At 35.2% G+C, this 23,762-nt stretch overlaps 1 protein-coding gene across 1 annotated transcript in view; it reads right to left on the bottom strand.

Annotated features, from left to right (window-relative positions):
• RIMS2 (regulating synaptic membrane exocytosis 2) overlaps positions 1–23,762 on the bottom strand; it is a 443,432-nt gene that overhangs the window by 115,001 nt on the left and 304,669 nt on the right. The window contains exons 24-30 of the mRNA XM_058808280.1: positions 21,219–21,293; positions 18,882–18,953; positions 17,198–17,377; positions 15,977–16,086; positions 15,129–15,161; positions 8,978–9,031; positions 7,588–7,632 (exon numbers count right to left, since the gene is read on the bottom strand). Of these exons, the coding sequence (XP_058664263.1) occupies positions 7,588–7,632; positions 8,978–9,031; positions 15,129–15,161; positions 15,977–16,086; positions 17,198–17,377; positions 18,882–18,953; positions 21,219–21,293 (569 nt within the window). The remainder of the gene's footprint in view (positions 1–7,587; positions 7,633–8,977; positions 9,032–15,128; positions 15,162–15,976; positions 16,087–17,197; positions 17,378–18,881; positions 18,954–21,218; positions 21,294–23,762) is intronic.

Raw genomic sequence — 23,762 nt, forward strand, 5'->3', positions numbered from 1 at the left:
TATCCTGTCATTTGTTGTGATAATCAGCTTTGACTTATGTATAAAGAGAGATGAAAAAATATTAAATATTTATCCAAAAAGATCTTATGTAGATTACATAAAATATGGGATTCTTGAGTCAGAGTATTTCAACCAGCTGGTGCACCTTTAGGGCTAGAAGGATTTGACAGGTGCCCACTGCAGATTTTTCCCACCAGGACGAGACGGACAATCTTTAGATGCAGTTGTTTCTTTAGATTGAATTGTTGCACCTACACAGCACAGTGAATAATGCAGCTGGGGTGACACTTGGTGTTGTGCCATTCCCTGTGAGAGTGACACTCACCTGTGCTGCCTGGGAGAGGGGGCCTGGTGTGCTCCAGCACACAGTGTCAGGTACAACCTCAGCATTTCTTACACTTTTTTTAGAATATTAGATTAGTTTAGAATATTTCATATGAAAAAAATTTAAAATGTGGAAATAATATATTAGAAGAATAGTTGCATATTTCAGCTTTTCTGAATTTCTAACCATGACAGCTTAGCACCAGGAATGTTGCAGTTGAATTGGAAATGGTGCAGCAAACTGCAGAAGTACAAGATGATGCAGCAAAATACCAGATACTAATGATGAGGATTTCTCTTATGCCAATACTTGCCTCCTCTCTTCTTTCCTCAATACTACAACCAGTAATAGTGTTTCTCACAACTACCCTTCACTTGAAACATATTTTTATATTTTCTCTTTTACTGGATTGTCTTTTTTTTTTTCAATTAAATCCACTTCAGGTTTTATCTTTTTTTCAGCACCTAACATTTTTGGGAACCAATTTTTATCAGTGCATTTCTAGTTTTAGACTTGAAGTCTTCTCTTTTTCATTAGGACGTACTTAATTTAGTCATCTTTTTCTGCAAATGAAAAGTATTAAAAGTACTCAGAACTTCTTTCTATTTTTAATTTTATATGAAGAATGCTCAGAAAGAAATTATGTTATTAATAATATATGGTGACAACTACTGTAAAAATAAGTCAAAAGTGGATTTGGCTAATGCTTCTTAAACCAATGCAGCACAATAGGAAGTCATTAAAACTGTGGGATAAACTGTCAAAAGATGAGAAACTGTTTTGAATCATATACTTAAGATCTCAACTCATGCATGCAGGATGCAAGAAGAAGAATTAATTAAGACTAAATTCATGGAATACAAGTCTTACTTTTTGCGAAACAAGGTCCGTAAGAAAATTAAAGAACATCAGTCTCTAGAGCTCACACAGAGAAAAATATTTTCAGTGTGTCAAACCTCTACTAGGGGAAAGCAAATGGCTTCAAACCGTGATGTATGAATTGTCCCAGATGTACTGAATTGTATCTGGAATGAATCCAGGCCCACCTTGCAGCACCAGTGTGCTGCTTAATGGCATCAAGGCCAAGTGACACCAAGGCGAAGTGACACAAAGTCAGCAGTCAAGATTTTATGCCAGACTGCTGATGTTCCTACACCAGAGAAACCTTCAGGTGCCTCATTAAAACAGTGTCGATGCTTCCCTACCCTGATGTAACAGGAACAAAACTCATCCAGTACCCAAAAACAACACACGTAGGAGCACAGGAGGAACACACGTAGTCTTTCTCTGACAAATACAGAACAAGACCTCCTGCCTCCCCAGGTAACCCACAGCCAACCTGAGGACATAATCTTTTAGCTTCCTCTTTTGTCACAGTAACAGTTGATCTACATTTTTTTCTCCAGCACTGGAAGAATACTTTACAGAATGTTCCTATACCTTAGAGATCAAAGCATTTATCTGAGACATGATGATCTGTCTTTCCTTCAAAATCTTAAATGCTTCTTAACACTTTGCCCTGAGTGCTGATAAAGTGTGGACAGTATAAAGGCAGGGAGGCAGGGACACACATACACATATGTACACACAACCTTCATGTGAAAATAGTTTGCAAATTAGTGCCAAATCAACCAATGAATGCTAAGAAATGTTCTAAAATTTTAAAATAAAGAAATTGTTGAATAATGGCTTATATAATGATTTTTAATGAATAGAGTGTTCCGATACAATTTCTGACATATCTCAATTATTTGTTGTTTTGATTTAATCTTTCTTACTAAACTACATACACATTCTTCAAAAAAAGTAAAAAACAAACAAAAAAATCCCCAATACCCAAACCCTGAGCTTCATTTCCCAAGGCTGCAGTTGGAATACATCAAAAGAACTTCAATGTAACTCATCAGGTCAGCAATAAAAAGTACAGCAACATATCTACATTTCATATTGTTGTTACTAACATTAAAAACATAATAATGCGCTGTAGATTATTCCTTACTCCAGAAATGTTTTCTTCAAGCTGACTCCAAGGCTACATTCATTATTTGTGACTGCAAATCACTTAAATCTAGTCCAGTAGCAATCTCTTCTTATAATCTTCTCTACCTGCAAATTCAGTCAATTATATTTTAAATTTATATTTTCAATTTTTTGCTAGTGGATTTCTCTGTATGAGGAATAAATTGATTTTAATCTTCTATTCCTTATTTTTATAAAAAAAATTAGATATACTCAACCAAGGTCTCAGAGAGCCCTTGTTGAAATATCAATCAATAAAGTCATAGCCTATCTTTAGCTAAAAATCAGAGTAACATCTTGCTACTTTTATAAATACAATGGATTTGTAAAACATGAAGAAACGCCAGAAAATAAATTAATCCTCCAGAATTTTCTGAGAAGAAAACAGTCAGTTAAGGTTACATTAAACATGAGTAAATTAATATTTAGTAAAGTATATTTAAATAACACAAAGATATTATTTGTAATCCACTACCAAGACTTTTTTTTTCCAGTACTGTTTGGGGCATGGGGAGGAGTTGTTTGTTTGTTTCACATATTTTTTCACGTTTTTAAAATACGGCAGCTTTGCTCCCTCTTCTGGTTAAATGCCTGCACCACGGCAGGCTGTGCTGGAGGGAGGTCACTCAATTGGCTCCTCTGGGACATCTGGAAGGACAGCTGCCCCAAGTCCCTCGTTTGGATAAGCACTCCGGGGGCATTTTGAAAGGACTCATTTAAGGAGGAAGAAACAACACAGAGAACCATTGAGGGAGATGAAGACACCCTGCAAAGATACCACTGTTGTTTATGCAGATTCCTGAGGCACAAGGCATAGGAGACTGGGCAGCCAGGATCCTGGATAAGCTTCACTACACATTTGAACAGAATTCACAGAATTCACAGAATGGCTAGGTTGGAAGAGACCTCTGAGATCATCAAGTTCAACCCACGCCCCAACACCTCAACTAGACCATGGCACTGAGTGCCACATCCAGTCTTTTCTTAAACGCATCCAGGGATGGTGACTCCACCACCTCACCAGGCAGACAATTCCAGACATCACTCTTTCCATAAAAAACTTTTTCCTAGTATCCAACCTATATTTCCCTTGGCACAGCTTGAGATTGTGTCCTCTAGTTCTGTCAGTTGCTGCCTGGAGAAAGAGACCAACCCACACCTGGCTACAGCCACCTTTCAGGGAGTTGTAGAGAGTGATAAGGTCACCTCTGAGTCTCCTCTTCCCCAGGCTAAACAACCCCAGCTCCCTCAGTCGTTCCTCATAGAACTTGAAGAGTTCCAGACTCTTCACCAGCCTCGTTGCCTCCTCTGGATGTGCAGAATCGTCTCAAGGTCCTTCCCAAACTGAGGGCCCAGAACTGGACACAGCACTCAAGGTGCAGCCTCACCTGTGCTGGGTACAGGGGAAGGATGACTCCCTGCTCCTGCTGGCCACACTATTCCCATACAGGAATACTTGTCCTGCTTATTTCCCTTTCCCTCAGCATCCACACCTGGTCTACTGAAGACCAGACACTGGGCTACATGGATTTTTAGTGAGGAACTGGTATGGGAATCCTCATACTGCTCCAATAGGTAAATACAATAAAAATCAAAATATCTTCAGAATTTAATGAATAATGAATTTTTAAAAAGAAAGAAAAAGAAAATTACAAGTAATGTCCAAAATAAATATGGAGATAAATATGGAGCAAAGAACATGCTTCTGCTCTACACCTCTTTTCCATAGTGCCTCCTCAGTTTGCATTTCCATGCCCTGGATGTCAGGGAATACTCTGTGCATAAAAGAAAATGTGAAGAGCCTACAAATTCATTCTGCAGAATGCAGAAGGTAAGGTTTATCTTGATATAGGGTTTAGTATTTCCTTTCCATGTTATTTTTATATTTATTGAAAAAGATGCAATCTTATTGTAAATCCTCAAACATTTTCTGAGCAGAAAGATAATTTTGTATTATATGATTATATATCTCTCACAAACACACCACACAAAAAGAAAAGCTCTGCAAGGTGCTAAGATGCAGCTAAGATTGAAGCTTATGGTACCATTCTAAATTGTAAAAAAAGTCATTCTGCTCACAAAAGGGGTCTGAAACTAAGCCAATAGATGTAAGCAGTAATACCAACCAATAAAGGAATTACAATAAATGGCTTACACAAAGATGAAAAATACATATTTCTTTCCTCAGAAAGATCTAGGTTTTTCTGAATGTCAATTACTACTACTTAATAACATAAAAGTTTTCTTATTGCTCAAATTTGCATGGAATTTGTACATGCATCTTTACATGCAAATACTGTCTGCACCAAAAGGCCCTCTTCATTCTTCTGCATTACTTCTGAAACATTAGGTTAGTTACCAGACAAACTGCGTTTGTCTAGCAGATAAAATGACATCCCATTATCACATACCAGCCTCAGAAATGCCATGTGGTATTGCCGTGTACTTTTGAAAGATGAAAACTCAAATTTATTATAAGTAAAATTTGAAGGTATTTATGGACAAGTTAGTAGCTAGACTCTTTCTCATCTGTAACATTTCCCTGGTAGTTTTAGAGCTAAATTTGTAAAACAGCCCCCTATATCATAAGGAATTTTAGCAGAATGTAGGTTACTCAGTCTAGAGCATTTTACTGGTACTTCATTTTTCCTGGTTTGTGTTATTGTATTGTGGGGTTATTCTAATTTCACTCCTTTCCCAGCATGCAAATTGAAGTTATGTGCCTGTCCACAACTAGCACAATCTAACCAGGTCTTTACTTTATTTAGACCTTACTTTGCTTGAACTAGAATTTAATTAAAATGCAGTGTTTCTCTAGGTACTCATAACACATAGGAATATGTTAAGTATTCTTACAGCCCACGTAAAACACATCCAGTATAATTTCTCATGCAAAATTCAGAAGCTGTTGTGGTCTTTTAGTGAAGTCTGGAGTCAGTGAGCCAGAGGAAGAGAAAGCACCTAGGAGACTCACAGCAGTCCTGTTCAGTAGTTCAGGCAAAGTGTAGGCCCCAATTCCACAAATCCAAATGGTCTTAGAATGGAAAAAGATGCTCGGATCAGCCATCAAGATAAGAATGCCCTCTGGACTGACAGGAACCTGCTTGGTTTTCAAAAAAGTGTATTTGAACACTGCTTCTGCAAGTCAGTTAAGCAGGTCCATCTGTCATCATTTCTTTGACTGGGGCCCCTCTATTCTGCCTTGTTTGCCTTTCAGTCACCTAAATTCTTTAGATTGTGTCTAAACTGTACAACAGTTCCCCATGCATGGGGAAACAAGAGTGCACAGAAAGGGCAGGACTGGGACTTGGGTCTTGTCTTGCTATAAACTCAAGACACAAACATGCTCCAGACACTTCTCAGTCTGGGAGATGAGAACTGCAAAGCATTCCTAATTCCCATAATATAGACAAAGCTGTAATGTAATCCTATAAAATTTTAAGCTTTTCGTATTCCCTCACTGAAGACTGAGGGAATATGAAAAGCTTAAAATTTTGCTTTGATAACTACATCATCTTCTATGCACCCTAAATTAGGACAGTAAAAGCCAGAATTACCTGGATCCTTTTCCCACAAACTCGAATGATTAAAAGAGGTCATACAAAATACATGAAAGGGAAATGCTAAAGACCTCAGGAACATTGGAAAAGGATGACAGTTTGGGTAATAAATATTTGAAAATCAATAGTAGACACTGATCATTCTTTTGGAGAATAAGAGCTCTGCAGAAAAAAACCTTCTAAAACATTAAATGGATGCCTTATAGAACTTAATAAAAGTATGAAACAAACTATCTAAATAGAGGTTAGTAGTTTATTGTGCAATCTACATCTTTCAGGCTCTATAAGTGTATAAAATAATGGTTTTGTTGAAGGAGTGGGAGATAAACCAAGAACAAAACCAACTTTAGCCTGACGAAATCACTGTTAATTGTTTTGTCAGCTTTGCCAGGTCAGTGGCAAAAGTCTTCAATCTTACTATGACTGGAATTTAAATCTTAAAAGTATGACACTGAACTATCTGGTTAGTAGCACAGATTGCAGTTAAAACAGCAAACTCTCAGATTTGAATTCATTCAGGACTATGCTGGCAGAGCCACCAGAGCAAGCAAGGTGACCCCTCAGGCTGGTGACAAGGCCCCTTCTCTGCAAAGGCACTCCACTTGGTTGCCTACACTTGATATGAGAGACATTAAAAATGGTGTGGCTGTCCTTCCCAGACAAGAAACTGGCACAGGCAAAATAGAATCCCTGCTCTGCTGGTATCTGTATTCCATCTGCTAAGTTGTTCTGGGGAATAGACAGGAATGGTCCATGACAGTGTAACTGGGTTTGTACCCCTTGCAGGCTCCTGTAGAGATGGAACTGTAAGAGTGAGTACCCAAATTTTAATAAATCCAAAACAACAACTAGTTCATATTTCATTCACTGGCAGAAGACACCAATGACACAAAATATACATGTAATAGGGTCTTAGAAGTACATGGAAAAGTAATAACATACTTCTTCAAAATTATCAAAGCAGTTTAGAAGCATGAACTCGAATAAAACTTCAAAGTAAGCTATGGTTGTTCATTGTAACTTTCTTGTTCTAATTTTTAGATAAGAAACCTAAATCTCCATTTTAACATTTTAGTGCTTTAAATTAAGCTTATTTCTACAGAATTTGAAAAAGAACATCAAGCAGGACTACAAACTAGACAATAGAATTGACTGTTAATAACATAAGCCTTTCTCTAAAAGTATATGATAATGAAAATGGTCAATTTTTTCTAGTCACATTAAAAAGTGCCAAGCTTGTAAAATATCCAAGCAATGTAAAAGAATATAGACCTGGTAAAAAGTGGAAGATAATGCAGACAATTTTGCAGGTGTCTGCAAACTTTATTTGGCCTCTTAGGGCAAAGCAGCCTAGGAATTCCAAAATAAGAAGAAATAGAAACCTACCCCCTTAGCTCTCCATAGCCAACCTGATCATATATCAGCCTAGTGCAAACTCTATCTTCAGTAATACAGTTAGCTGCAAAAACATAAACATCTGGAGGTTTTGATTCCGATAAATATTTTTAAACCTCAGTTGAAAATAATTATATCCAAGAAGTAAAACAACACACTGGAATTGAACATATGTGAACTTACTAATTTTGAGCTAGTAGAACTATGCAACACACACACATGCAGCAAAAAATAAAATTAAATTTCTCAAGCACCCACAATTCATAAGCAATATCATAATCAACTTGCCTTTTCGCCCATTAACAGGTGGGGTTTGATGTTTTTCCTCACAGTCTTTACAACATTAAAAACAGACAATGATGATTAACAGTTGGAACAGGTACTATGAAGAACAAGGTAACTACAAGCACACACAAAACTGTTGCAAGCTATGTGAGCAAAACTCCATGCACTAGGCTAGAGTTACCACAAAACACACAGAGAGAGCAGCACACAGCACACAGCCCACTGAACACCGCAGAGACAGAATCTTAACAAAAGCAATAAAAAACTAAACTGTACTATAACAAAAAATAGGAAGGCAAAGATCTTAAAGGACAATTTGGATGCCTAAGTGAGAACTAAAATTCAAAAAAAGTAAACCTACTTTCCACCACTGAAATTGTGAAATTACTCTAGCATCCAGTGTTTTGAACAAGTAATGAATCCCATCACAGTAATTACTCCTGACTTTTCTTCATAGAAAAAAATACTAATCTGCATTTTCTTCTCTTCAATGGGAAGAAGGTTCAGGGCACAGGATTCAGACACACTTTTAAGCAGCATTTAGCATCTTAGGCATGTGAAATGTGTTTCTTGATCCACTCATCGTTTTTTTTTGTGCACCAGGCTTCCACCACTTTTGGCAATTATTAACTGTTAATTCGTTATGGACAACAGAATGTAACCTATTAAAAAGGCATATAAATGCAAATGTATGCATTTATGATTCTTCCTTTGAAAAGGAACCTGAAGAACAGAGAAATTATATCTTTAGATCTCTGCATATCTTTGAACCAGTACTGAGTGTTTCCTGAAGTTAGAAGTTAAATTTATGTTTTAATCATATCGTATTTGAATGGGAAAAAAGTATTTGCAACTGTTTGATTTGATCATGAACTGTTGGTTGTCATCACACTACCAACTCTCTTCCAAGCAGGATGGAGGACATCATACCAAATGGTTGAAGTATTTCTACCTAATGCAGTTGCCTACTATTTTTGTCCAGCATCAGTCTGCTAACACAAACTAAGGGGAAAAAAAACTGTCATGATACAAAATGATTTACTTCCCTGCGTGTAAAAATTATTAATGCAAAGTACCACATCTAAGAGGTACCCACCCAGATCTGCCAAGGCTGTTACTTGAGCATAGAGACAGAGTAACTTCATAAAAAAGAATAAAAAGAGTAAAATAGTTGGGTACTTTTTTTCACATTTAATTATCTTAAGCATTCACAACTGGCAAATAAACTCAATTAATTTGTTTGTATTGTTCTTTCATAAAAGAATATAAATGATATAAATATTCTGTGGGGGTTTTTTATGTTCAATATATTTACAAGCTAGCTGGTAAATCTTCCCTATATACTCAGGGGAAAACATATCTAAAGGAGATAGGCACTTGTGGTCAGACAGACCTGCCTCAACCTCTGCCTCCTCAACTCCAGCATCCTTGTTTTCTTCAGCTCCTGCTGCATTAGATAAGCAAGGGATGGGATAGGGAGAAAAAGCAAGACAAAACACGCATGCTTTGTTACAAGCTGTTCAAATAAAATAAAAACATTAAACAAAAGACATCCACAATAACATACAAACCCTCAGCCTGTGGCAGAAATTATTTTTTTTTAGTGAACCAAAGATGAAATAAATTGTTGTGCTATTTTTCATTTATATCTTTAGCTAATTTCAATGAGATCTTTCTGCAAGTAATGATGCTCGTATGCAGCCCTTAATGTTCTTTGTCACCAATTTCTTACTAAACTTTTAAGCACTGGAAAGCAGAAAATAACTAGCAAAGCAGAGAAAACAGACGGAGATTGGTAGCTAATTAGTTTAAATCTTCTGCTTGGCTTTATTTTAGTTTATCTGGGAAAAAAGTCCAAGCTTCCATTCTCAAACACCATATTTAAAATTGTATATTAATCACAAACTAGTGGACATACTTGGTACCTAAAAAGAGCAGAAGAAACAAAGCAAATGCTTTTTCAGCTTTGGAAAAAATATCCCACATTTGCAGAATAATATGCTTTTTTTATCTGGATTTCAGAGTAGTTAGAACACAAAAAGAAAGACATTTTCCACTAGTACCTACAGTTGCCTAGAGCATATTTAGATACTGGAGAATACTCTTGGAAACAACAGTGAAAGTGCTATTAATGATAAGAAACACCAATATATTTTTAATGTCATTAATAAAGTACCATGAGCTTTCTTTAGTGACAAAGCTCATGAGGGTAACAACAGTAATAATATTGAAGAGTGTCAAACTGAATTGCTCATATACCATATGCCTGCTTTAATTTAAATGTCAATTATTTATTAAACAGCTTTGATGTGATGCAATATGTGTAATTTTTCAAGGCTCAGATTTTGATTGCTTACTGATTTTTCATGTTCTCTGTTTCTAGAATTCTTTCCAGTTCTCTCATTACATGTATATGTTTATATTCAATTAAATAGTTCATTGAATTATTTGACTTTATGTTTAGCTAGCATGTAATAATAATTTTAAAATTAAGGTTTCTAGGAGGGTAGTTAACAGAGAAATTCAGGCTATAATCAATGCAGTGCAATGCAAACTACTCTGTGCTTGGATTTCTGCTCTCCAACTCCATGATAAAACCAGGACATTTAAATTCCAATTGAAATCAGGACATTGAAAATTTCTATTAAAATATTCAGCAGGGATGTAATCTATACTGTCAACCTTCTCTCATAAAAAAAAAAATAGAAGATGTGCCTAAGATTTTTAAAAAACCATTTTCAGTAGAGTTGAATTAAAATGTTTTTTGCATGTAGGTACCCTGAAAGGTAAATGAACAATGGCTGTCATAAGCACAGTTGTATGACTTCTCAGTCATTTTCCTTCTATGCCCTTTGTAGTCTCTGACCTATACAGCAAGATCTTCAAATTTCATGAAGCTGTTTCATTTCTTTTCTTGCCAATCCAAGAGAAATTTATAAGCTATTACTTCCCCTGAAAGATCAGAATTTTTAAGTAAGCACTTTAAACTCTAGGTTATAGGTTAGGTTTGTTCAAGTTTTTCTATGGAAATTGTACCAATGCAGCTTAAATATTTTAATACTCCTCAAGGTCTGCTGCCTCTCAGGGCAGTGAACTGAGCATCCACAGTCAAAACCCAAAGGTGTATTTTTGCAAAATCGTAGTTGAAATCAAAACCCAAGAGTAGATTCAGAAAGTATCCTAAGGAAGCCTTACAGATGTTAACTAACCTATTCTGTTTACTTTGCAAGTTACACTGTGCAAGTATGAAGGCCAGTACCACAGAAGCAGTCACACAAAAAAGGATGGTGCAAAGCTCTTTATTTCCATTTTTTGGGCTGCTGTGTTTGCCTAAAACATCAAGTCTAGATTACTTCACAGCCAAGTTGAAGTAATCTAAGATCATATCCTATATTTTACACATGTGATCAATCACTTTTATAAAACAAAATATCCATATGCCAAATATTTTTAAAACCCTGCAAAATCATAGCTGATAGAGTATGACTGAATTATGACCAGTCTTAATTGCGGTTTTCTGCATTATAACCACCTTTCTGTGTCTCCCATCAAACTATGGTAGGGCTGTGTAAAACACAATAGGATTCCTTTTCATTTTGCAAAATGAATTCCCATTTAATGAAATTGCATTCTAAATGAGATAAAACCCCTTAAAATAAATGGCATGCACTTCTGTCAGTAGAATCTGTGCCTTCCTAACCATCAGAATGTCTCTGTAGCTTCCACTCCAGACTGCATGAGTTGGAAAGGTGTTAGTCACTACACATCTGTCCCTTTTAGAGATTTCAATCTGTATCTGAGAGATTCAAACCCTAACTAATGGCTTCTAGCTATCCCTGATTAAACTTAATCAAGTATTCCTATTAATCCCATATTCCTGCTAATTTTAATATCTAATTTTATTCTGGAAAAAGATTACCCACACCTGAAGTTAAGAGAGGACAGTTAATCAGCATTAATTTCAGGCCTAACAGGTTCTGAAATAATTTTCCCAAGACACAAGATTATTATGAGATCATATAATTCAAGTCTTTATGATAGAGCATAAATAGAAAGGCAAATCCTTACTGAGCTCTGTGATTTGTTAAATTTCTGAGCACTTAATTTCCAAGTTCTAAGGTTTTATTACACCTGTTTAGCCTAACATGATTTCCTATTTTTTTAATGTTGGGTGAATACTTGGGGGATGTTTTTGTGAAAAGAAGAAAGAAAGGGCTTGTCTTTAAAAGGAAAAGTAAAAATCTATATCAGGAAAAAGTACTCTCTCTCTCTGATTAGTAACTAACAATGAACTGAATGGGTGAATACTGAATACTTTCACTTTATGGTGTTCCATTTTAATTAGGAGCAAGTGATCAGTGATTTCATCCTTCTGCCAAGGTGAGTAAGGTGAAAGAAATACATTGTGGCCACATATAAATAAAATATAATGCTAACCCGTATGAACTATAAATACTGCACTTTTCACTTCTTGTCAACCAGTGCAAAAAATACAGAACACTTGAGAGTACATCAACATGCTAGGACTAAAACCAAATTCAATTTAACAACACTTTCTACAAATGTTCATTTCAACAAGATATTTCTATCTCTTGTGTAATTTAAAAATATAGAAGCAAAAGTTTAGCTGAAAAAAAAGTCTTCTGGCATTTCATTAGTGAAAATTTGTTAGGTGGTCCCAGACATCTTTTCAGAATTATTTTCAAGCCACATAACGTGAAAATTCACCAAAGTAATAAACTCTAAAGCAAAACCCAGACTGCCTAGATGCTAAGGTATAGTCTGGGTACACAAGGCAATGACATGCATTTCAGAAATACCCAGTCATTCCTCTCAACAGGCAAATCTGATACTGCAATAAACACAGTAGTGGCAACCTAAGGAATTAGCAAAAATATCATAACCATAAAAGGCTGTAAATGCAACTTAACTAAAGATATTGTATGTTCTACTGAGCCTGTGGGACACTGATTAAAATGTTTGAATCAGTACAACACAGATAGGTGTGGTCCTTCACAGCTACTCCCAGGCAGCTTTCTTGAAAGCAAACAGTTTGGGCTATTTTGAAATAACCTTCTTGTCCTGGAGCAAACACTCCCAACCACATAACACAGCTCACGGAACTAAATCTAACCCAAATAAATGTTTTTTACTTCTGATCCTAATTTGGAAAGCAATTACCCAAAGGATTGGGGTTTTTCCCTGTAGATTCCTTCCCTTCCATTTCTAGTCACAGCCATAAGCACACCATATTCCACATTCGAGTCAATGCTGCCCTGTAACAAAAAACTACCTCCAGCAGCAAATTACTCCCTTCTTCCTACTTGAGTTCTGGCATTTGTACAACATTTAAAGAAAAGGTATGCAGATACAACCTTGTAAGAAATACAAATTATTCAAATGTATGCAAACTAAATGAGCCCACAGTAGGAGTCTGCTACAGATCAGTTTTTCCTTCTTTCTTTTTCTGTTTTACAAAGCTAGGATGACTTCCAATTCATCATTGCCTATAAGGTACCTTTAACTAACTCTTTTCATCAGTTTGATTTTAACTTTATCTAGTTGACAATTAAATCCTTCATTTCAAAATACAGAAAGTTTAACCTTCACAGCACGTTCCCTGCAATATAGAAACATCTTTCTCATTTGAGTCTAGTATGTGTTCTGTAAGACAGAAAGGACTACTCTGTGACAACATTTTTAGGTATGGTCATATAGCCTCCACAAACACATAAAAAAAGTTTTGATTATCACTGGGGCTTAATAAAAGGCATTAACACTTACCCAAATATCTACAAAACTTGCAGGTTTACTTGGTGCTATATTTGCTAAATATTAACATAAGTTCCTTCTGTGATAGTCAGTGTTTCCAATTCTATTAAATTTCAGTTTTTGTAACTAGTACTTCCTTTGCCTAAAATAACTTTCTGTAAAATTCAATTCTCCACAGTAAAAAGACTGCTATTGATCTTAATTATTTCTGCCACTGAACAAAGTTAGGTAATCTGCTGTTCTTGCAGAGCACTATCCTTTTAAAAGAAAATTATTACTCCCTTTAAAGAAAATTATTAGAAGATCCTAGAGAAGGACAGGAAAATCTTCAAAGAAAAACTCTATTGGTATTAGAATATGAGCTCTTAATTCATGACAGAAAATTACATAGGATGCTCTATGAAAGCTGTAGCTACGGATTAGGTTTTTAAGAGTGTTTACCATCTTTGTATGTGTAAGTTCAATATGAAATGCATCTTTTTATTGTATCTTGATGATACTTATGATGCTTTGGTTGTATATCAGAACATCAGAATCTGTGGATCTGACAATTTTCCATAACCCAGATTTTCCAAAAGACTACTTTTTCCAAAAGAAAAAGTAAAAGGAAAATATTACTCAGTTTTCAAGTAAAAAGAGATTTCCTCAAGTCCCTGCAATACTTACCAGAGGAAACAATTCTATAATTCCTATAAAAATTAGTTATTTTACTGTATTTATTACATTTCTCTCTATAGAACTCATGACATAAATAATAAATAAGACTTTTGTCCTCTCTAATCAAACACAGCAAAAGGACAGCACTTCAAAATTGCTGCTCTGAGGAGCTCACAGTCTAAATAAATATACTAAGCAAAGAGCAGGGAAGAGTGGTAAAACATAAAAGCATATACAGCAATGACAGCAAACATCATGTGATTAGATGTGATTATTTCCTGGAATATCTAGACTCTATTTTATATAAGCAATTCACAACACATAAGGTGACAAAGAAATTAATATACTAAGAGTGATGATCCAAGAAAACAAGAGTTTTCTTTTAATGAAGTTTTGTTTCCAACATGGAAATAAATATTGTAAATATTGGAAATACTAAATTAAAAAGTCTGATGAGACAAACACAGTAATACTACATAAAGATCCTTAGTGGTATAACCAAGGACTGCAATTGATATCTTGTGGCTTGCTATTAAGCAAATTAAATTGTTTTAATACTGTAAAATATAAGGGGATTTTATTTTAAGCAAAAGTATTTTAACTTTTTGAAAGACTACTTCAATTGAATATTTTTCCCATAATATTTGCAAATTACCTACTAATTCAGCAAATGTATCACACTATAAAATATTTGGAATAAAAACATTCTGATTAAATGAATGGCTAGCATAAAACATGTCAAATGTCCTCCAATGCTTATATAGAAACATGTGCCTGAACATCTGCTAATCCAGGAAATGTGCCTACATAACTACTGAAATGCTTTTCTTTGCCATAGTGTAAAAGCTAGGTTTTTAAAAATGGGTACAGGTCCAGGTACTTTTCTCATGACAATCATATTTAGATAGCATTATTTATATTGTCTTTTTTTCATACACAATCCTGTAGAATTTATGAGCCACGGGTCTAAAAATAAAGACTAACACATTATGACAATACTTCTGACTATGTCTGTGCAATCAAGTAACATCAATTGCAGCTGGGTTTGTTTTTCCCTATACAGCCTCTGAAAAAAGGCTTTCATGTGAAAAACAAGCCCTTCTTTATGTACAGACCTTCATAAGACTCTATCTCCTTGTCTCCATTGTCTACGGAAAGTCACAAAAACAAAACAAACAAAACAAAAACAAAAACAAACAAAAAAAAAGGAACCAAAGCACAGGGGTTAAAAACAACAGAATTTTTTTAAAGACACAATATACATGTTAAGAAGGATCAAAAAAAGGAGTGTATATGTCCATTTAGACTGATTTTGCACAGCACACCTAGTTACTAAAAACAGAAGTGTGAAAATGTATTTGCTGTCAAGAATGCACTTGTATACCTTTGCTTCTAAACATTTCAGAAAATATCTCCATCAAGCAGTGCTTTTAATAGACATTAAAGGTAAGCAAACTTACAGTACCAGTAAAACATGAATCATTAAATATTTGACATTTCTTATTTTAAAGATCATTACCTGTCTTCTTGCTCTTCCTGTTCCAAGATGCAGAGGTTTTATATCAGCATTCTGTAATACACTCCATGTGAGCCCACAAATTATCAACTAGGTTCCTGACTCCCAAAAGAGCCAGAAATTTGTCACTAGACACATACTCATTTCCTGTGCCTGTTGAAGTCAATGACCAAACATCTACTGACTTCAAAAGGAATAGGATCTTGCTAATAGTTCACCTTGTTTTGTGTGCATTATACTGCTAATTATTCATGTCAGCCAAAAGTACTGTAGATGTTAAAACATAATAGAAGAAAACAGTACAAAATGCAATACCATTACCAAATCCCAACTCTGTAGACAAAAACTCAAGAGATTTCAACTGTAATCACAAAAGGAAAATAACAAATAAAATCGACCTTCATGAGCAATTTGGCACCGTCATTAGGGAGAAAACCATCCACTTACTTCTCTCCAACGTCCCCTTTGGTGGGAGCTGCGGTAGCTGCCTGCCCCTTCGCCCTACTACTGGAGTACTTGAGGGACTTGTCTGGACAGACCCAGTTCGAGGATGTGACCTATGAGACACATATCAAAACAAACCACAGCCATTAAACCACAAAGTCATTCTTAAATATCCTCAAGAACTGATAACGTAACTAAGTAGATTTTACATCACTTGGGACCCTTGCAGTCCCAGAGGGAAACTATTATCTCTATTCAGAAAAAGACCTGATTAAAAAGAGAAATCTCTCCATTAAAAGGAAGCCAAATTGAGGCTGAGGATGCTTCCATAAGATGCTTTTTCACACAGTCAAGCCAGAAAATATGTTGTGTGCATATTCATGTGCATATGGATATAATAGCCACATACACATAAATTTATTCACAAGTCAAATTCAATTATCTTTACTCAGCTTGTATTTTTTAAAATTACCATTGAGTTGCAGTGAGATTACATTAATTTTTCTAAACAGAGTAATGAACTGAGGAAAGACAATGATATTTGACTTAATTTTCACTGGGGATTTGATGATACTAACTCTAACTTTCAGAAAACAAAAGAATGTATTCTGCAGTTCTAAAATACAGAGAGGCTTTCCTGAACACGATCTAGACCAGAATGTCCGCATCTTTTTATTGTATTATGTTTGTTTAAGCTAAGACTAATGTATAGAAATCCTCAAAATATCAATAAGGGGTACTCAAACAGGAACAGTACAGACTATGGCACAGTAAAATGTAGTCAGAGAAAATGGTGGTTAAAATGATAAATAATAGACAAAGTTAGTACAGTGCAACTAAAGAAACTTTTTTTTTAAAAAAAATAGTTTCATTTGATGTTATGATGTTCCATAAGCAATGTCTGATGAACACAAATAATTTCTCATTCTGTAAGAGAAGAATATGATAGTTATGAGGTGCTTTATGTGGAAACCATCCAGGATTCCTGACAAATGAGAAATCATAAACAAACGTAGTTAAATACTGTCAGCAAGCAATTTGCAATGGTAGTCACACCATTATATCCAGAGTAGAATATAAATAGTGTGTTCACACTGAAAGGGTTAGTATCTATTGCTGCTAGTGATCGGCTAAGGATGAGGCGATACCAATCAGCTACTGGGAAAATAAAATGGTGAGCTGGTGGGGCAGAAGGGTTTAGTCCGATTGATTTGTCTGTTTCACCTCGGTAAGGCAGGTGAAGGAGGGGCAGATCTTCCAGTCATTAATGAAGGCATCGACCTGATGAGGTTTGAGTCAGGACGCTCTGTGGATCGGGAGCGGGAGTTGGTCCGCTCTAACACAGGACGTTGCTCTGTTGATCTGGATCTTTGATATGGCTGTCTATCTGCTGCTTCACAATTCCTGTAACGTTAGTCAAAAAGCAGCTCAGTTGAACTTTAGCTTTTCTATTAGTTATAAAATATGCTGCATGATACTGGTTTGGAGCAAATAATTTTATTACATATATTTTTAGGGGGAATAAATTTTCTGAGATAACTTCTTGATAACATATAGCTTGTTTACACGTATGATTTGACTTGCTCCATACTCTTGATAAATGGGCTGAAATGTTTCCAATGTCTCAGTAATGACTATCCATGCAATAGTCTGTTTCCTGACAATTTCTGGATTAAAATATTGTTATTTTGTGTATTAATGTATCAACCTGTGAATAAAAGAGTAGCTGACATAATATTAAGTCTCAATAAAGCTAAGAACTCATTAATAGTGCAGTTTAATTGTGCATTTCTTTCTCATATGAATAGGTTTTTTACATATTTCTTAGAGATTGCATTCTCTCTAGAGATAGCACTCTTGTTTGTAGGAAAGTCCACAATCTGGTTGTTATAATTACCATGTAGCACTGTTAACTATTATTAGACTTGGGGATGTCTGTTATATATAGGCTAGTCAATAAGTGATAGATTCATGTGTGGTGCTGAGACTGTAACCAGGTGAAAATCTACATCATTAGTACTTACAGAGGTTCCAACAACTAGAAAAAAAATTGGTTTGTAATTCAAAAATTCTTTTAACCCTCAGCCTATGGAACTGTACCAAAACAGCAGTGGAAAGAGTTATAGTTAGAGATATAATGGGAAGAAATTAGACTGAGTTTAAGAGATTTTTTTGATCAAGCAGTGATATCTTCTACTATCTTAGGCTATTAATTAGACCATTACTTTCAGTAATTAATCAAGCCCCACCTTTTTTCCCAATGTAAATGGTCTGTTTTCAAGGTGTGATATTTGTTAGCAATATCCTGAAATCCATTAAATCAAGGCAATTTAAAAACTAAAATCCATAGCCTAATGGAGCTATTTATTAAAACCACACACTTCCCAGCTCTCCTTGAGTAACTGAACAGATACAGAATACAAATGGGGAATGTGTACCCTTCAGGACTTTTCCTTGAGCGAAGTCATGCATTTTACAATGAAGTCAGTTAATACAATGAGTGGCTTGATGGTGATTAAGTGTAACAAGAAGTCAAATTTTAATTAGTATCAAAAAGGAGAGAGACATACCACAGCCTTATTATGAAGACTTTTATGCTAGTAACAGCATTTTATTTCTAAAAGCATTGAAAAAGAGTATAGTGGCTGACTTTGCTGAATGTGTTTATAAAATATTCATTAAAAACAGTCTTTTCAGGCCTTCCATGAGGTCATAATTGCTCTCCTAGAGCATACAAAGGGCTTGCCACAGACAGATTCAGAATAATACCATACATCATGAACCTACATCTATAAGCTCCTAACAAGCAAACACACCACAGTGACACATAAATGGTAATTATAAGCTGAGGCACTAAAGATTGTAGGAAAAGTACAATGAGCCTGGCACAAAACCACAACAAAATTACCTCACTTCTTCTTCTATCAGTTCTGTTTCTGAATAGGAAGCTTCATCAGCAAAAACATCCACTGTCTCGCTTCTTTTACATTGTTGATAGACAGAGAAACACAACCTTAGCTTTGATAGAAATGCTGTTTAGTTTAAGTAACAGTTTAAGTGAAGTTTCAGTGTTATGGAAGGTGACAAAAATGTCACCCATCTTCATGATGCCAAGAAATGACCATAGAATACATTCTTTGACTATGGGAATAAATTCCAAGAAAAAATATTCCTAAATTCAACAAAATTATAAATAATTATATCCAGGTCTTGAAAAACCCACCCTTATCATGTTTATCCACATATTAAGGAATATTAATGAGCCTACTGACCCTTTTTTGGGTCTGTCAGCATTTCTCCTTTCAGTGAGTAGAGGACTGCTGGAACACCCAGCAGCAGGGACTGGGCCTCATTCTCTTTAGCTCTCCAGGTATAAAAAGTATTTTTTAGGATATTAGGGGTCTGATCTATTGCCTGATTAGAAGGAAGCAGGCATTCCTACCATTGGGATCAATACTAAGGTCTTAGTGGGCAGGTTTTGTGCTCTGCAGAATATCATTGAGCAACTGCAGCTAATCAGATAAGGCCTCAAAAATGTCACACTCAGTAGCTAATATACTGCTTGCCACAATCTCCAGTGGGCATTTCCTTCAAGTGCAAAAACAACTGGGAGTTCCCCGAAGTGAAGGAGAGGGTGGATTTTGGCAGTAAACCTTTGAAGCTGAGGCAATGCTGTTTTGTAGACGGAGGGATTTGAAGGCTGAGTCCTGAAGCCAAACTGATTGTCACCCTCAGGTTCCAGGCTACAGGCTGCAATCCTCCCAATAACCACTACGGCAAACGGAGGGCTGTGTCAAGGGGACAGCCTTCACCTTGAAAGCTTCACTTTGCGGTTTTGCATCATACGCATATAAAGAGCAATTAAAAAAATAGTTTTACTCTCTTCTCACTTATTCTTTTATCCTTTTAACAGTAAACACATGTACTACATCATCCCAGTCTTCAGCAGCAGTCCCTTTTACAGGAAAACCATCTGATTACCTCTTGTGCAGGGAAACCCCTTCCTAACCACTGTAAGTCATTACAGTGAAACCCCTTCCTTACCAATGATGCTTGAATATCAAAACCCAGCCATACTTATGGGAGGAAGTTAAATCAAAAATGAAAGTTTCTAAATTTTCAGATATCATTCTTAAAGATTTAGGCTTACAAATTATCTAGATGAAACTTTCTTCTTTTCTCATTAGAGATCATATCATATGAATTACTGATTTTTAAAGAGGGAAATATGGTAGTCTTAGTTAAACTATTCAACATCCATATAATATTTTAATGTACACTAGCACTGTTTACCTTTGCTAAAAGACTTTCATTATGAAAATACTGTTAATGAAACATCAAATAATGACTTCCTCCATCTAATACTACCTATTGTAGCACCCTTCTATTTTTGCTGGGGAAGACAGGCATGGTAGATTAAGATGATAGGCTAATTTCCATGCCAAAGTCTGCAAGACTTGTAAGCATAACAGTCCCTTACTGTGAGGAAAAGGTACAGCAGCGTTTGCTTCTAAACCAAGCAATCCCTATGAGACTGTTTGAGCTCTCTGTAAGCCACTACACAGAAAGCTCTGTGAGTATTCACAGTTTAACTTCTTGTTCCAAACCCATCAAGTATTAGAAATAGAATCTAATATCATTTAGGTACCACTGTAAACTTTAGCTGCTATAGTACCTAACCAAAGGTGCTCCCAGATTTTATTTTATATACTGATTTATCTCCATTTATATATATAGATACTTCAAATTTCAAATGTGAACTCTTTTCCCAATGCAGTAAATAAGACTTTCCAATTTTTGATTTTTCAGATTTGTTACTTTTCTTCACAAATAAAAAAGAATTTTCAACAAATTACTATAGTCATTTATCTAAATTTATGGATAGAGAAAGCTTTATAAAAGATTAAAATTTTCCAACAGTAAGCAATTGTAACAGCTTACATAACAAATAGAACTTTTTTCCCCCCAAAATTACTGAAAACCACTTATTTAAAAGCCCATCTTAAATTTTGTTACTCTGTAAAAGTGATGAGATCATGTCAATCACCATTTTAGCATTAGGTTTTTCTTGTAACAAAAAAACTGAAGAAATAAAAATAGAATTGCTGTAGGATTACAGTACGCTACAATTCAGCTCCTAGTATATCTTTTTCAGCTATAAACACTGCACAGAACAAGAAAAATACAACAACACACTTTCTAAGTATCATAATTTCAAACTCCAGCTAATATACAATGGCAATACCTGTCAGTGTCTGTGGATGGCTGCTGGATTTCAATCCTTGGACATGTTATTCTTCTACTATCTATAGGAACTTTGCTGTTTAGTCACAGACACAAGATCCTCTGTTAGCATAACATAGATAAGCACATCTAAAAACAAATGATATTTCCAGTACCAAGAAAACTTAAATTTGAGTCATAAATATTGCAGTGGAAAATGGGAAGGAGCAGTACACTGCCCAATCTCTAGAAACTGGTGACAGGATATCTCAGCAAGTAACTAACTCATCTGTACTCATAAAGGAAAACTCATCTGTACTCATAAAGGAACTTAATATAAAATCATGTGCTGCTATAGTTTTTAAAAGACAGGAATGTACAGCTTTTAGTTACTCTGGTTTAAAAAAAAAGGTAAAGAAAAATATTTTGGTTGCTGTAATATTCTGTAATGTTTTTATATATTATACACACACACACAAACACACACACACACATATATATATATATATACATACACACACACATATATATATATATATATATATATACATATATATAAATATACATATATACATGCATCCATACACTGGTATGATCTCGTCACATCCATTATTAACCTGTGGTATATGGTATAACTACCACTATATCCCCATGCCAGTGACAGGCATGATTAAACTGCAGCGTGGCAGAGTCTGAACTAATCTGCTAACTCAGCTGGGCAGACAAAGCAGGGAACTCTGCCATGATCCCAGGCACGTTGTGCTCCACTCTCCTGGGTTCTGCTGCAGCCACAGAATTGCAGTTGCTCCCAGCTTGCTCAGGTATCTGTACGTGACACTGTGGTCACTTCATGACCATGCTAACACACGGCATGGTATAATCATAAAAATGCTTAAGGAAAGCATATATATCTACACCTGTGGAGATTTCCTCTCCAAAATATGTGTCATCATTGATGTTTTTGCTGAGGAATAGCAAAGTCATGCTTCAGAGAGGGAGTTAGAGCAGACAGTGTTTTTTCCAACCCTAACTATTTTATGATTCTTCTGATGCAGTTAGAGCTTTATACTAGCTATTACAATCAAATATATACCACTAAGTAATGTAAATCCTTGGAAGACTGAAATTATATGCATTTCATATCATTTTTATCTGCAAAAAAGTTGTAGAGTGTTTTTACTGTATTGCTTCTGGTACTTGCAATGTATCTTTTGACTTATATAGCCAGCTGCCTTATATAATATCTTGTATTTTGCCAACTACTTCTAACTTTCAACATCCTTAACACAGACCCTCCGCTGACACATGTAAAAGAATCATCCTGAAGGAATAAGCATCTCTATGTTCATGAGATGACTCACTGAAGATCATGATAAAGCTGATTAGGATTCAAAAGCTGGGAATTCAAAATTCTCGAAGATGAGAGCTGAAATCCTCTCCTCTCCTTCACCCCAGCTCAGTTTTATAACTGAATGTACTGCAGTGATTCTCTCTAGATAATAATCTAAACTTCCATTAAAGTACTGGAAATATTCCAAAATATAACACTTTCAGCTTTATATTATAAATGTATTCCACAGTTTTTCCCATTTCAGAACAAAATATTTCACCCACTCAACTTGAATATTATACTACAATGTATGAGCAAAACCAGGAACATGCCTGGGTTTTAATTAACATGTCTCATGACTGAAATATAGGGGTACATAAGACAATGCATAGAGGATCTTGAGAGGGAAGCAATGAAAAAGAATTTCCTAGTAGAGCTTGAGTATTCAAATGTAGTTCAGCAGAGCACCTAGACTATAGACTAATCCATTGAAGTAGTTGTAGGCTTAAAACTAAGCATGAAACTTAAATATGCCTTTTAAAAATGCAGTACTAAATGCAAAATATGAAAAGTACTTGGTTCTTGATGGATTTTGTAAGATTTTTTTCCTCAGATCTTACATATAACTTTATTTCTATATGGCACACATACATGGTTGCCTTTTTTTCCAGTGACATTTTCAAACACCAGTAATATGTCAGATGTTTAAATAGCAAATTACCACAAGAGTTGTAAGTATGCAGTTACTGTATATATACATGGCAGCTATGTATTTATCTTCTTAACTTTTGGCAACAGATCCCTCTCTGATATCAAGGGTCTTGCCTTCTCTGATATCCAGGGTTTTGTGCCTTGATGAGACCAGGATTTCAATCAGATCATTCAAACAGGAGCAGGTATGCAAGACTTTATTATCTTTAGAGTTCTTAAATTATGAATGAACAAAATAGCACTCAGTTTTTGTTAAAGGTGTTCTCTAAATCCATTGATCGGTACAGAATCTGATCCATTTCAGCAGTCTTTACTCTATTAAAGTATTTTCTATGCCTTATGTTTTATTTAAAAGTCATAATGGTTCACAACAAATTATTTTATCATTTTTGTTTTTCACCAAACATTTTAGGAGCTAAATTTAAATGGAGAAAGAGAGTAGTAACTAATAAGTTTCTTTTTCACATTAAAAAACTATTTTTAGATATTCACCCCAGTTATTTACTTATGTTAGTATCTAGTAGC

Source organism: Ammospiza caudacuta, chromosome 1 (genome assembly GCF_027887145.1).
Source record: "Ammospiza caudacuta isolate bAmmCau1 chromosome 1, bAmmCau1.pri, whole genome shotgun sequence".
Taxonomy (NCBI): Eukaryota; Metazoa; Chordata; class Aves; order Passeriformes; family Passerellidae; genus Ammospiza; species Ammospiza caudacuta.